We start from the raw sequence: 16230 nt of genomic DNA, 5'->3' as shown, positions 1-16230 counted from the left end.
AGAGTGTCAGTTCCATTCGTAAAGGCTTGTCATACATAAATACAAATATATTTTATTTTCCAATACTTCCACTTTTGAAGTACTCCCTTGAAAGGAATGTCAAGAAAGTATCAAATAAAAGAGGTCTCCAAACTTTCTGTGAGGCTACGATTCGAGGGGAAGATGAGTGGAAATGGCTACTGATGGTTACATAACTGGAGATGTTTGTGCTAGCATGCAAAAGTGTAAACTTATTTTTCCCTGAAACTGTTCATGTGAAATTATATATTACTGTTATTTTCAAAAGCTATTTTGCTTTTATTGAAATGCAATAAACATTCATTGAACACTTACTATATTGCTCATTATATAGTCCCAGCTAGCTTTTCCCTGACAGGCTATTCTAGCCACGGATGACCTTATCTCTTCCTTTGTGAGTGTGTGTGTGTGTGTGTGTGTGTGTGTGTGTGTGTGTGTGTGTGTGTGTGTGAAGCTGTTTGTATATTTTTGGTTAGTTTGCTTCTGAAGTAGCTTGGAGAAGGGTTCACATGTATTTTATCTGTTAGTTGGCTTTATAAATTATCTCAGAAAGCAGACATAGCAATCCCAGATCTGCCAGAAGTACTTCTTCTTTGAAGACACTTTGAAGATGCATTTTCTTGAGGAGAACTGCTTTGCTCATTCAGGGAAGACTTTTTGGAACACAGAGTTTCAAACAGTTCTGCAGAAACTGTACTTAGGTCTTCAGATTTCACTGTCTCTAGGAATTGAACCTGTCCCCTAGCTTGCATTCTTCATGACCGAGGTCATGTTAAAACAAAAATGGTAGGAAAGCTTTCCTATGCTTTGGGTAAGAGACAAATTTGCTTTTGTAGAATTTGTGGCTGAGGAAAGCAGACAGGGCCTGGTTGAAGAAGACATATGTCACCACTAGCCACCAAGTTAAGCTGTGGAACCCAAAGGTGACAGCCATGGAAATGTAGATCATCAGCTCTGCTAAGTAATTAGGGGAAGAAACATATTCAAACCAGTCTCCAAAAGGGATTCTGTGGTTACAGTGAATGACCACTCCTGAAATGGTAAAAAAAAAAAAAAAAAAAAGAAAGAAAAAAAGAAAAAGACTTCATGAGCATTTGAAGTTTTGAAAAGAAAGTTTTAACACTTCACTCCCCAAATCATTTACAGAAACTCTTATTTAGAAAACAGTATCACACACCTGTGTGCCAACTACCATCCTGTCACACTTCCATGGTCAATCTATTATGTATTAAAAAGCTGCATGCCTAAGTTACATGGTCAACTGCACATAAGCACAGAAAGCAAGCCAGTTCCTCCAGCAATTCTCCAAGCTGATAATTAAGGGCTCAGACTCCAGAGTCAGACTGCATAAGCTCACATTCTGGCTCTGCCACTTACTAGCTGTGTAACTTTAGATAAGGTGCTTAAACTCTTCGTGCTTCATATGTAAAATGAAGATTAGACTGAACTCGTCTCATGTGGGTATTGTAAAGCTATATGTAAAACACTTAGAACAGGGCCTGGAACAAAATAAGCATCCAAAGCCTAATGGAAACTACACCTGTGATAAAAGCCAACACAAGCTAACAAAAATGGCAGTTTTCTTTGCTTTGGCTGGAATGATACTAACTTCATGGTAATAGATTAGCCAACTAACTAGGGAAGGAAGGAAAAGAATGAAGGAATATGAAGAACTAACTTCTGAAGGTTAAAATCCACATGCAGAGGCTCTAAAAGAGATCTCACCTGCTTTATTTTTCCTGAGGTTGCTGAGAATGACATGGCACTTATACTGATGGGCAGATGACCAGATAAACATCATCATTCCGAGGATATGGAACCATCGTGCTTGCATCAGTAGATTTTTCCCTATTATGTAGACTACAGAAATAAGAATTATTAGCCACCTCTGCAAAATTTCAGAGGCTCAGGGAATTAGCAATCATATCATCAGTAGAACACAATTATCCTGTTCTTTATCCTGTTCCTCATGACAAGGAAATTATCCTGATATAATTTCCCAAGAAAAGAGGGGAGAACACTGTCCCTCTGGATGAAGGACATATGCTCCTCAGCCATGGGCAGCTTCAGTGGCCCCTGGCAGAGAATTCCACAGTGACGCAATCTCTTGCTCCTTCTTCAAGTGCTTCAAGCACAAAGTTCAGCTGTCTTCTACTCATGCGATCTACTCCTGTGTAGTGCGACTACTGTGTGTTTCCATCACTAAGCCTGGTTTCAAGTCTTCTTTCTTGTATTTTACTGTCAGGAAAGTAAATCCTTTTTAAGTAAATCTTTTTTAAAGAAATCTCTCCCTGAACTATCATCCCAAACTATTGCCAGGGAGACCCCGAATGCAGAATGCTGAGTTCGCTGGCTCTGGCCAATGAAGAAAGATCACTGGAGGTGAAGGCTAAGAGGGAGGCTTCTCAAAAAGAGGAGAAATGTAAACTGTGAGATGACTAACAAAATGGTAACCCTGTCTGCATTCCAGAGAACCTACTCAGAGAGATTTAGTTTCAGGAGAAGAAACACTCATGGTACTATGTTCCCGTTCCTTCTCCAGCTACCAGGAAGAAGGGACGATGCAGGCCATCTAAGGACTGAAGAGCAAACCACTGAGGGGCAGGAAGCAATCAGCCTGGTCAGGGTCTTGCCTGAATAAACAAAGTTGTCCATTGATAACTGGCAAGAGCCTGAGGCCCTGCAGCCAAGAGGGTTTCACAAGAACCCTGTGAAATAGTGTGTGTCCTTAAGTTGATTCAAGTAAGAGAAGCAGGCAACACGCTATTCCCTGCGGGTACCTAGAAGTGGGAATCAGCTGCTGGTACCTAATGACTAATGAGAATCTACCACAGTCTACAATTTCTTTAAAAAAACTTGCTTTCTATAAACAATCTACTATGGTATTTTAACACTTATTAGGTTTAGCCATTTAACTAAAAGGTTTTATATATATACATATATTTTTTTTAAGGATATGCACATTTATTTGTTCAAATAACAAATACATAAGCTGAATAACAGACAAATAACAAAATACTCTGTAGAAAGTAGGGCTTCAAATTTTCACAAAAATGGAGATGTAGAACTTATTAAAATTTACATATTTCATTTTATAGTCTCTACAATTATTTGAAATAGCTTTCTAAAGTCTTCCAAAGTATCAAATTAATTTCAATAGAGGAAGCTGAATAAACTTTTCAAAGGCAAATTAATTTACAGGCAAATCAACAAGTCCACTTAATAAAAAGAAATGAAGAACAGAAATTAAATATCTAAGCTTAGCAACATAAATTACATAAAAAATCAATAAAACAGAATATAAACACGAGGGCACTTCCAGAAGTTTGTGGAAAAATAGAACTGAAAGATAAGGGAAATCTTTTTGTGAACTTTTTTGTTTGTTTTAATTTTTCTAAAAGGTTATATTTTTATGTTAAAAATAAAATATGAGAAATACAGTTTTAAATCTGACAGGATTCAAGAGCAAGTCACTATAGGATTAAAAGTTAAAGCGAGTGTGTGGGAGTTCACATCTCTCCCGAGTCCCCTACTGTAAATGCAGAGAAATTACCTATGAGGGAAAAAGCATCTGTAAGAGTAAGGCCAGAATTACACGGCAGGAAAGGGGAGGCAGGTAGAAGGTTCCTATTTACTGAGATACTAATCTATGCAGTATTTATTTGTTTATTCATTGGTTACTTATTGAGTGTCTCCTAAGCCTGGCACTGTTATAGGCACGAAGAATAAAGCAGTGGGTAAGTCAGGCAAGATCCCAGTCCTTATGAAGCTTCCGTTCTAGTTTACAGATATTCTTGTTTTCACTTTCACCAGAACCCTGTGAAATCAGCATGGGTCACAACTTCCTGATGAAGCCTCTGGGGCTCAGAGAGGGAAGTCAGCCAGACTCAGGCCTATCTGACTCCCAAGCCACGTTATCTCTATCAGACCCTGTGGCTGGCAAATGCCCCAGTGTATTCTCGCTCCGTGAATTCCTGAAGCCAGCTCTCCGCATATTGTCCCAAATGACCCCAGACAAGGAGGTGAAACAGAAAACAGCCTCAGAAAGGAGTGTTTAGGAAGCTATTTTTGTGGGAGCCTCAGCTGATTTTCCCTGACTGGAGGGAAGGCAGAAGTTGGGATCCAGCCAGTAGAGAAAGCTCCAGAAGAGGTATGTAATGCCAATAGAAACTAACAGACTGGAAAACCAGTACTGGTCACCAGGTATGACAGCTCACACCATGGTATTGGCTGAACCCATGAGTGCCGCAGCAGAAAGACCAGGGAGGAATAACTGACTTGATTAAGTTCAGAGCAAGTACAGAAATGCTAGCTGAGTGGCTGGGACCAATAAATAATTCATGAATTGAGAAAGATTGTCAATAAATCCTACTTTAAAATCACTTCTCTAGCCATAGAGGTTGCATTACAACAGCAGATAGAGGACTTTCAAGGGGCACTCTGACACTAAAACCAAACCTGAGGAGGAGGCCCACTCACTGAGTGCTGGAAACATCTAGACAACAGTCTCAATTTACAGATGCATGGGGTGACTTGAGGAAACATGGAGCCAGATCTTAGAGAAAATGGTCAGAAAAGATCCACAGTGTCTGGGCTGATGGATACCACGGCTACAATAAAAACTCATTTCAATCTCCCAAAATGACTTGAATTCTTTATACTAACACAGTTTTTACAAAAATGACAGTTATATATATTAGATAACACCCCTCCCCACCAAAAAACAGCAAACACTCATTTCCTCCTCATAAACAAAGGCCATGCTTTTGCTTCCCTCTTCCTGGCTGGTGAGATCTTAGAAATGGTAGGACACAATTTTGACTGACCACAGTAGTCTTTTGTCCTCAGCCCTCAGGCAGCCTCACTTGAAGAAAAGCCTTGTAATAATGGGAACAATTGCAGGAACTAAATACCCACAAAACGGCCCCCTACTCCCTCTCGAAATCAGGAGTGTTCACCAGGAGTACACCTCGCCTCATGTGCTGCAAGGCGCCCTGTGACACGGCTTCCTGTCCCGCTTCTGCACGCAGCCCACGACGACTGAGGCTTTGGCGAGGAGGCTTCTCCCAGTCTGGGTGCTCTCCTGCTTCCTGGTTAGCTCTTGGTCGCCCTCTCCGCAGACTAACCCCACATGGGCTCATGGGCTGCAGTCCCTCAGTCCCTCCGGGAACCCCCACACTGCATTTCATCAGCCTTAAACCAAGCCTCCGAACACTTTGTGCTTTTCTGTCTTCACTGAAGGTGTTACTGCTTGTGTTGGTGTCTTTAGGGTTTCAGCGTTATGGTTAATATGAGGGTACTTCCAAAAGCTCATGGAAAGATTCATGGTATCTTTTGTCTTTTAATTCTAAAGACACCAACACAAGCCAGTGTTCTACAGAATTAAAAGACAAAAGATACCATGAATCTTTCCATGAGCTTTTGGAAGCACCCTTGTATATACCTTTGGGCATGCTGACTTTTAAAAATCTATCATTAGAGTCTAAACTCCTCACATGCAAAGAGGACAGCGTGTGTCTCTGACTTGTGAATTTCTCCTAATGCTTAGTGGAGCACTTCACCTGAGAGCACCCCATCCACCCTGTGACCACAGAGCTCTGGGCGCACCGGGGGCCACTCACCATTCCTGCCATCCATTGGCACTTGGCTCAGCACAGTTAGGCCGAGGAGGATGTAGTAGACAAGCCCAAAACAGTACTGCACCACGTGGATCACGCTGTTGGAGAAGATACTGACATAGAAGCACTCAAAGAGTCTTCGCAAGCTGTGTAGCCACAGAAATATCAGCACTAAGAATGCAGACAGTGCCAGCTCACCCCCTACAATTCAGAAGGCAACACATTCAGCATCTCTCTGCTGGGATTAATCCTAAATTTTACTTATCTCTACTGTTAAACAGGGTATTAAACAAGATTAGAGCTAGGAAGGGCCCTGGAAACCGTCCAGTTGACACCTTCCTTTTTTTAGCAATGAGGAAATGGACTACATAAAGTCAAGGAATTTGGCTCAAGGTTATGCAGTAGTTTAGTGACAGAGCTGGGATGAACACTTGTCCCTTGACTCTGCTTCATCATGTGGGAGCCTTCCAGGCCACACGGACATCACTGTGAAGGGGTCTGTGTGCTCAGAACCAGGGTTCACAGGCTTCTGGTTCCCGGCACTAACAGCCAGATGCAAAGGGTCAGGAGGAGTTCCCAGATGGCCTCTGAGCAACCCCACCTGGTGAGATCCCTGGGGTTACAGGCACCCACAGAGGCAGAGCAAGAGGGGGACAGAAACAGAATCATGCATTTATTTCCATATTAAAAAAATTAAATTTTTAGGGGTACAGTGAGCCCTGAGATCTACTTTCCCACCTGCCTCTTGATCTCTACCCGCAAAGAAATCCAAACACAAGCTGGTTTTTAAAGTAACATAAAACCTAGTTTTTGTTTTTCAATAAGTGACACAGACACACACACACACACATGCACACACATCAAAAGGATACAGCTTAATGAATTTTACCAACTAAACCAATCCATCCCACCCACCTAACCAGCACCCAGATCAAGAAACAGAACACGACCAGCACCCCCTAGTGATCCCTTCCAGGCACTACCCCCCACCTTCCCAAGAGTAACCCCTACCTATCCAGACTTCTATCAGCATAGATTACCTTTGCCTGTTTTTGTATTTTAAATAAATAAAACCTTGTTTTAACTCTTTAGGAACAGGTTAGAACAAAAATAAATAAATAAAACTCCTCACAACCAACTCTCTAAATACCAAAACACCAGCCATTCCCACAGTAAAGAAACGAAGACATAAAATTTTATCGAGTGAAGTGGGATTCACTGAGGTATCCTCCCCTCCCAAAAGGACGTGGAAGGGTTTTCTCTTCTGATTGTCTTCTTTGGCAACAAGTCCCTCTGGATATACAGAAAAGGATTGTTCCTAGGGAGCCAGTGGTCTGGCTGCTGGAACAAAGGACAGAGACAGGACCAGAAAAAATCATTTCTAATTCTGTCTGACCTTAATTGAGGCCACGTTATGGTTTTTACCTTCAATTATTTTAAAAACTGTTCTACATATCCTTTACTTGATGCTGAGTGTGGCAAATTTAAAGGCTATTTTGTAATCATCTGGTCAACAACTATTTGGTCAATTTTACTGTAAAATCAAAGCCTCACAGCATAACAGACCTTTTTAGAAGTTTACCAAAAAGTAATTTTTTATCAAATTTCTAGAGTTCTGAGACATAATTTTAGTTGGAGCTGTATAAATGAATGATAAATGTTTCAAGGCAAACCTGAGGGATCCTAAAAGCTTTCCCCCTTACGTGCAAAGACTTTTTTATACATTTATCAACTGTACTAAAAATATCAGAGGGAGAACAGCCAGTCCTGTACACAGCACAGCACTAACAGGGAAGCCTGGAGCCCTAATGCTAACTCTTGGCTCTGCCATGTTCTCACCGAAGGACTTGAGGACATCCCTGAACCATCCGCTGGAGAACCATGCAAAACTCTTTTTGCCCTCACCCTCCAACTTTCCAGGCCCTGCTGAAAGGCACCTGAGAGAGGTTAAGAAATGCCAGAACAGCTCCCTGGAAGACGGGAAGGACGGGAACAGGACACAGTGCTGTACTGAGCCAGGGAATCGTTACCTCGGAACTGGGCAGTCCCAAGAATTCTGAGCAAACCATGAAGCCAGTTTGGAAAAGGTTCTCCCAGGAACAGAGATTGAGTAAGGCACCAAAGCAGGAAGCCATTCCATAGCACTGAGATGATATAGAAGTGAGAAAAATACCTGCAGAAGGAAAACAAGTTAGACAGTAGTCAGGGTAGATCCACTCTAAGCCATTATGCAGGAGGATTATTTTTAGTTTCCCTGTCCTCCCCTCCACCCTTCTCAAAGTATATTTCGGCTTTTTAATAGAAACTGAATCCTGCAGGTATTCAGATTTTTAGTTTCCTTTCAAATGATGGTTAACTTGTGGGAAAAAGAGGGCTATCTAAGGTTAACAAGGACACAAGTTGACCTTGTTAAACTTAGACTGAGGGTCAATTAGCAATCTCTGTTATCACTGGTAACAGAATTGGGCTCAAGTTCCAAAAAATGAGGCTGCAGGCCTTGGCAGAGAGAACCTAGATTGTGTTAACACAAACTAAATCTGTGAAAGATTTCTAAATCCCAAGCAATACTGTAGCAATACAACTGTTACACAAGATTTGCACAATCATAGACTCTCAAGGCTGGAAGAAACATTAAACATCTTCTGATCCAGTGTTTTTTTCTAAATTGTGTGAAACCTAAATTACTGCATGACAAATACTACAATTGATAAAGCTAGGTATCAACTGCTTTAGTTACAACTAACTCTCAGACAACTACAGAGCCTGTTTTATGATGAACACATTTACAAACTAAATACAAATAAAACCACAAAACCAATTAAGATTGAAATTAACAATGTTAATTTAATGTGAAAAAGGATATAGATTTGCTGAAACGAAATCAACTAATATGGCACAAGGGCCGACCAGATTCTTTTGAGGTCCTTTTACCTATACTTTCCCTACTATTTTGCTCTATTCAAATCTATTCAAAACCTTTCTGACTCTACTGGGTGCCTGGAAGTCATCTATCTTTCCTTGATCTTCAATGTATCATGGATACATTAAATCCCCTCCTTCTTTTCTCCTTAGTCTGTGACAATTAAAGATGACCTGGAGTCAAAACAAGATTAAACATAAATTCAGGGGCTCCTCCAGATGATCTCAAATATGCCTGTAATAGAACTCACGGCCCCAGACCTACCAACCAATCCAGTCTGAAAATCTTGATCTCATCTGATGATTTGGCAACCCATTTCATTCTCCCAACTACTTTTAGCAAATTCTATCATGGGATCTGCCCTCTCTGGCCCTGCAGAACAAGGTGAATTTTAATTCCACACAACAAACAGCTCTTAACCTATTTGAAGAGAGCCATTCTGTGATCCCCAATTTGGATCTTCTCCAGGCTCAAGAGGCTTGTTTCCTCAAAAGTTCATACATCAGGGTCAATCCCCACCCCAGCTACTGGTCTTCCTTAAGACACACTTCCCAGAACTGAGCCCAGGTGTGGGCTAAGGCTTACAGAGCAGAGCAGAAGGTCAAGAACAACTTGCCCTGGCAGGCTCCCATGGAAATGGGAGGGCCAGCTTCTGAACAGCAACTTGTGGGCCAGCCACTTTGCCTAATTCAGTTTTTCACGAATATTTATTGAGCACTTAGAAAGTGCTGGGCAATTTTCCAGGAGCCAGGGACTTAGCAGGGAGCAAAAAGACCAGGTCCCCACCTTAATGGAGTTTACCCTTCAGTGCAGTGAGACAGTCAACAACTAAACCTGGAGACATCTAGCATAATGTTGACTAAGGGGACAGAGAGGGTCCAGAGAGAAGGCTGTGCTGGGTGGGTGGTCAAGGATGGCCTCTCTGGAAGTGACGTGTGGCTAGAATGAGTAATCCTTGTGGATTTCCGGGAGAACTTTCTAGGAAGAGGAAATGACAACTGTAAAGGCATGAGGTGGGTGTATGCTGGGTGTGTTCAAGGAACAATAAAAGACACCTGTGTGGCTGCTGTGGCATGACCAAGGGGGAGAGGGGTAGAAGGTGAGGTGAGAGGGCACAGAGGTGGCACGGCCTTGTAAGGGCACTAGCTTTTGTAATGGGGACCCATCTGAGCAGAAGAGTGACTTGAGGTAATAATTTATGTTTTCAAAATCCCTCTAGCTGATGAAAAAGTTCTGGAGATAGACAGTGGTGATAGTTGCATAACAATGTGAAGCCACTGAACTACACACTCAAAAGGGTTAAAATAGTAAATTTTATGTCGTGTATATTTTACCAAAAAAAAAAAAAAACCCAAAAAACGAATTGCTCATTCATTTCACTCTTCTTTAAGTTAAAAAATCCCCTCTCTGGTAACTAGGTAGAGAATAGTGTAGTTGCGGAGGTAAGGGGTACAGAATGGAGCTCGGCAGAACAGTTAAGATTATTAAATTTCATCTTCATAACAATCCTTTAAAGTGTATGTTGTTATCTTCATTTGGCAGATGAGAAAACAAAGGCTCAGAGAGGTTAAGTTACTTAGCCAAGGTCGCACAGTACGTGGCAGCATTTGGCTGCAGATTCAGCATTGATGATTCTGAAGTTAAAATCACACCGTTGTGCTCATATTCCTGCACCTGAGGCGTGCCTGAACTTTTTTTTCTGGCCCTACATTGCCCGTACCCTTTCTTACCGAGCCTAAAGTACATATTTACATCAAGCCTAAAGTCAAGCAAATCACTGAAGTGTGTTCTATTTATGTCACGTGTTTTTGATTCACAGGCAAATTGTTTTGTTTTTTTTAATTCCCACATTTTTGTTTTGCTTGCCTGATTTCCCTCTGTAGGAAATATTTTTTACTGTTTACACCAAGTCATATCTCTTTTCTGTTTTTAAAGACCCGGCTCAAATCTCAAAAAAATAAATCTAAAAACTCCGTTGCCTTCTGTTTTAGACATTTCCCTTCCTTTTCCTCCTTTGGCATTTGCTTAATTGCAGCACTGTTTTCCATGCCCTTGGGACCAGGGATGAGGAGATCCTTATGATAACACAGGTCACTGAGTGAGCACTCCTTTGACTCACAAACATTTGAGTGCTTACCATAACCCAGGACTGCTCTTGGGTCTGGGGACACAGCAGCAAACACAACAGACAACAATTCCTGCCCTCATGGGGCTGATACACACAAAATACATTTCACAGCATGTTAGTAAGCAAATAATTGCTACTGAGAAAACTAAAGCAGGGAAGAGGAAGAAGGAATACGGCGGATGGTAGAATTACAATCTTAAACAAGGTGGATAGGGAGGCCCTCCCTGACAAGGTAATATCTGAATGAATTACAGGAAGTGAGGGTATAAACTATGTGGGGGAAGAACTTTCAAGGTAGGGGAACAGGCAGTGCAAAGGCTCCGGAAGACTAGCAGAGACATCCAAAAACTGGAAGAGAGCCAGACAGGGCAAACTATAGGAGATAAAATCAGTGAGGTGCTGGGGATGAGACTGTGTAGGGTCTTGGGCTTTTACTGTGAGTGAGTTGGAAGGTGCTCTGTGGTTCTAAGCCTAGGAGACAAGGCCTGATGTAATACATATTTGCTGATTGTCAACTGATCCCAGGCCTCAGTTAGGGGAGTTATGGGGTTGGCTAACTAAGAAAGGGAACTAATGTTTACAGAGTTCCGACTAGGTGCTCAGCCCTTAGCTAAGTGCTCTAATGTCATCATCCCCACCAGACCATCATGTACTATTATGCTAACACTCTAACCCACATCACGATCATCTCTCGCCTAGACCACCATAGTAGCCTCTTATCCGGTCTTCACATGATGGCCAGTCATCCTTTTAAAACATAGATCACATAATGCAATCCCCCCCCCCACTGCCCCCTCAAAGCCCTCAGTAGCTTTTCTGAGTAGCTCAAAGCACTCAGAACGAAATCCAAACTCCACCATGCCTGCAAGACCCCAGCCAGCCGCTCCTGCCCCATCCCTCCCACTCTTTCTGTGTTGTCACTCCCACCCCACCCCAGTCTTGCTCATGCTTAAATGACTCTGCTGGGTTTCCTCCAAAGTGTTTATCACCATCTGAAGTTATTTTGCTGTTTTACAGATTTATTTACCTATTTACTGTCTGCCTTCATAGCATGTAAGCTCCACAGAGCCTAGAATAGCTCCTGGCACACAGTAGGTACTCTATAAACACTGGTTAAATAAATAAATGAAGGAGAAGGTAAGTATCTCATCCAACGTTACTCTCATAGTAAGGAATCAAGTTAATCGACAAACCAATTAAACCCCAAAACTCCTTTTTGTCATTCATTCAAAACATATTGATTGAGGGTCTTATTACTTGTCAGGCACTGAGCTTGGGATATGGTAACAAACAAGACAAATGTAAATCCATGGAAAGTTTACACCCTAGAACAGAAGTTCTGACCATTTTTCTGCCATGGATACCCGTGTGCCTCCGCCCCGCTATCTTTTTCAGTCTGGTGAAGGCCGTAGGCCCTTCTCAAAATATTACAAGCATAAAATAAAATATATAGGAATTACGGTATTGCTAATTCTACTGCGGTTTGTTGATTACATTCTTAATTAAAGAAATGTTAAATTTCAGCTAGAGGATAGTAAAAGTAAAGATAAAACTTTCTTCTGAAATCCAAGTTTGCCCTGAATTCTATGCAGGGATCTCCTGAGCCACTGGTTAAGACCTCTGCAGTCCAGTGGGGGAAATCTGGGTAGCACTCTTTGTCTTCAGAGCCCAGTTCAATGGCAGTGCTTTGATATCATTTGGAATCATTTAGAAACTGAAGAAGTGCCTCCATATATACTACACAAGTCAAAGCAGCATAATTCATGTTTGAGGTCACCTATTTATTCAGACTTTCTGGGAAACCAAAACTCTAGGAACCAAAAGGAAAACAGGAAATGCAACCATGACCTCAATTAAACACCCCCCCCAAAAAAACCCACACCAGACACACACACACACACACACACACACACACACACACACACACACACACACACACACACACACACACCACACACACCCCCCTCTAGGAACCAAAAGGAAAACAGGAAATGCAACCATGACCTCAATTAAACACACACACACACACACACACACACACACACACACACACACACACACGCAACCATGATCTCAATTAAACACACACACACACACAAATAAAGAAAACCCTACCAGACAGACACCCCCCCCCAAAAAAACCCTACCAGACACACACACACACACAAAATTCCAAACAAAATTACCTAAGTACTGGCTTATGTGCAGAAATGTAATTTACAACTGCCTATTTCTAAGTGCAGAAATTACAGGCTTATTTAAAATTTTAAGAGTACTATTAAATTTTGCACAAAGAAAAATATAAATATACATATCTAGGCTAAGGGTACCAAATAGTTTCAAATTTGGATTAATCAAGATATTGCTAAATGCCACTACCTGGGGACAAGTCCATTTCATTTGGTATCTCACACATACTCAGCTTCACAGGGTGCAAGATCTTCCCCAGGAGGCATGCCAGAGGTCAAGAGCTGGGGAGTTAAGAGAAGCAGGATTCAAGTACCACCCAGGCACCATTAGGCAAGTGACCTTTTCCAAGCCTGAGTCTGCAAATGGGAATAGTGACAACAACATCTCCCTCATGGGTCTATCGTGAGGATTAAATGAGGAAAGATATACTGCACATACATGTAAGGCACTCAGTCAATGGTGGTTACTATTAATAAACCAGCAAAATCTCTCCTACATGCTCTTTGGCCATTAACACTTATTTTTTCAGATGATAAAAGTGATAAGCTCTTTACCAATGAAGACACTTTGGAAAATACAGAGAAGCCTAAAAGAGGCTGTAGATTCTCACCTCGATCCAATTCTAACTATTCCCTTTTTTCATATAAACAGGAGTACAACATTTAAAAGGAGAGTAATATATGTATTAATTTTTTTGGAGACTGCCAGTTTTGATGCAGGTGCTCTTTTTTTGTCTCAATGAAAATGTCTTTCATTATAGGCCTGGATTTGTTGCACCTTTTTCAGTACCAAAAGAAATGTTTTTGTAAATTTAGAGGAAAAAAGAAGAGCGCTTGAACACCATGGGAAGTTCTACTCTGGAATTCTGGAAGAAGAAGGTGTAGAGTATTTCACAATATGGTAGAAATTACAGAAGCCCAAAGAGTACCGATTGTTATAGTAATAAATAAGGGAAAGGCACCAAGTCTCTTTCTTGGCTGTCATATAATGACAGACTTGAGTAATAACAACTGGAGTATGGGATCCAGAAAAATAGGTAAGTGTGGGGAATGATTTTAAATGTGTCCTTTAATCCAGGGACACCAGTATCTTTTTCAAAATTCATAGAATAAATTCCTATAAAGCAGAAAAGGAAGTACTGCAATCAAACCTGATTAAAATAGGGTGACAGGTAATTTTCCCTTTAAAGGTGCCTTTAAGAAATAGGAGGTTTGACCAATTTGCCTTGCAAACTACTTCGCAGGTCCTCATTCCCTCTACAGTTGCTCAGAGTGACCTAGTTCTCCCTGCTGTGTTAACATCTGATGGATCTTGCCAAAAGTGACGGAGTCTCCTCGTTTCAAAAGTCAAGTTATACTTGGCTGCGGACCTGAGTCACCGCCTATGAGTGTCTTATGCCATAACCCAGATGTTTGAACCATCAGAAACCGTATCACATTCCTTCAGATTCATTTCTAAATACCAATTTAAGATGCATCTTAAAAGATGGAAAAGACACTGCTCTATTTCTACCATCTAGAATGGTGTTTGGCTGACTATGTCCTCAATTCCTAGCTATGTCCTAAATTCAAAGTGGGAAAAAAAGAAAACTATAACAGGTCTCACAATTTCTGAATGAATTCGATTTAAGCCCTGGCAATTTAATCTTTCACTGAATTTACTTCTGAAATCTGTTGAAAGTCAAATGGAGCTTCAGGCTGGAGCCTGCTCAAAATGTGCCATCTTGAGCCATTTTCTCCAGGGGCACCTGCCCAGGTGTGGCTTAGGAGCGTCAGCGCGGCCCAACGAGGTGGCGTCCGTCTGTGTGATGACCACTGTCTCGTCCTTTATATTCTGACTGCGAGGATGGAGGAGACAACTGCAGAAACAGAGGTGACAGGTGCAAAGGGCGGGCCTGCCTTCATTTCCACAGGTGAGCTGCGGCGACCCCAAGTCAGACTATGAGCCCCCGGAGTGCAGGGAAAGGGCAAAAGGAGAACTTGGGACAAAGCAGACTTTAACCTGCCGCCTGATGACCAGGCCTAAATTCGGATGCACCGCCATCTCCCCCGAGGGAAAGGCTCCGTGTGGCCCCGAGCTCACGTTCCTGCGTCCGCGACAGTGCGCACCACGCGGCTCCCTCGGTGTCCGCGGACACCCGGGGCACGGCACCTCCGGGGCCACGAAGAGGACGCGGGCAGTGACCCTCGCCGGGGCCGAGGCAGCTCCGCGCAGCGCGGGGGAGCCCGCCTGGGCCTCCCAGCCCGTCCCGCCTCTGCTGCCCCCTGCCGGCTGCCCGCGAGCCCGGCCGCCCCGCGCTCCCCGCGTCCCCCGCGCCCCCCCACGCTCCCCGCGCTCTCCGCGCCTTGGCAAACGCTGCTCGCTCCGAGGCGCGCTTACCTCTTGGGGACATCAAAGGCCCGGCAGGCGGCCGGGCGCGGCGGCCCCACAAGCTTGGTTTTCCCGTAGCGGATCAGGTCCTGGAAGAGCGCGCAGTACGGAAGCAGGCCGGCCGGCACGAGCTGCAGCAGCAGGGTCAGCAGGAAGGCGGCGGCCAGCGTGAGCCACACAGCGCGCAGCGGGGTCAGCGCCCAGAGCTCGGCCCCCACCCCCGGAGCCATGGCCGGCGCGCTGTCCCCGCCCGCCGGCCAGCGGAGCAGCGGGAACTGGCGCGCCGAGCGCGGGTCTCAGCTGGGCGGGACGTCGGTGACGCGACACAGGGGCGGGGACTCGCCGCCCGCCTGCGCGGGTTCCCGGGTCGAGGTCATGCTGGCGCTGGCTCGTCCCTCGCCACCCCTAAACTGCCACGGGATCCTTAGATGGAACCCCAGAATATGATTCAACAGAAGCAAGAAAGCGAAACCAACCAGACACGTGCCTGCAAGTCTTCATCGCAGCATTATCTCCAGTGGAGAAATGGAAGCGTCCCTAAATGTTCCACTTTAGAGTATGGAGCTAAATTGTGTTACACTAACATGTTAGAATATCATGCAGCCATTAACACGGCAATTATAAAGACTACAATCACGGCAAGCTGATGTGATACGTTTGCTGTGAAAACAGAAACTACGGTATAAGTGAAAAAAGCCGACTATAAAATGCATAGCAAGGATTGCAAACAACTGTATTAATATGAATGTGTGTACTGGTGTATATGATAAAGGCAGGTCACACCAAAAAATGTACGGTGGCAGTCCCCTTCTCAGTAGAGGTGCAATCTCTAGAAGCAAAAATTTTAACTGTATCAGCTGTTCCTTCTAATAATGCTGACAATGCTTTTTCCTAGTGACAATGCTTTTTCTTGACTCATCAATTTTAAACAATACTGATTTTCTTTTCTGTAAATAAAAATTTAGCTCTTTTAGGTACTTTAAAAA

At 43.1% G+C, this 16230-nt stretch overlaps 1 protein-coding gene across 1 annotated transcript; it reads right to left on the bottom strand.

The window, feature by feature from the left end:
• Nucleotides 1-289: 289 nt before the first annotated feature.
• Nucleotides 290-15512, bottom strand: SRD5A3 (steroid 5 alpha-reductase 3). Its single transcript, XM_063107967.1, has 5 exons — nucleotides 15254-15512; nucleotides 7667-7809; nucleotides 5640-5837; nucleotides 1744-1878; nucleotides 290-1050 (listed from the first exon to the last, which is right to left on the bottom strand). Exons 1-5 carry the CDS (start codon nucleotides 15472-15474, stop codon nucleotides 791-793), a joined length of 957 nt encoding a protein of 318 aa, XP_062964037.1. The 5' UTR covers nucleotides 15475-15512; the 3' UTR covers nucleotides 290-790.
• Nucleotides 15513-16230: the final 718 nt, after the last annotated feature.

Source organism: Cynocephalus volans, chromosome 9 (genome assembly GCF_027409185.1).
Source record: "Cynocephalus volans isolate mCynVol1 chromosome 9, mCynVol1.pri, whole genome shotgun sequence".
Classification (NCBI taxonomy): domain Eukaryota; kingdom Metazoa; phylum Chordata; class Mammalia; order Dermoptera; family Cynocephalidae; genus Cynocephalus; species Cynocephalus volans.
Note: the sequence above shows the minus strand (reverse complement) of the source record. Positions and strands in the feature narration are given on the sequence as shown.

Excerpts from the sequence above, each read along its gene's own strand:
- SRD5A3 (XM_063107967.1), bottom strand. The coding sequence starts at position 15,474 with ATGGCTCCGGGGGTGGGGGCCGAGCTCTGGGCGCTGACCCCGCTGCGC. Across the intron at positions 7,810-15,253 it reads GCCTTTGATGTCCCCAAGAG|GTATTTTTCTCACTTCTATA; the intron begins GTAAGCGCGCCT and ends TTCCTTCTGCAG. Across the intron at positions 1,051-1,743 it reads CCTCAGGAAAAATAAAGCAG|GAGTGGTCATTCACTGTAAC; the intron begins GTGAGATCTCTT and ends TTACCATTTCAG.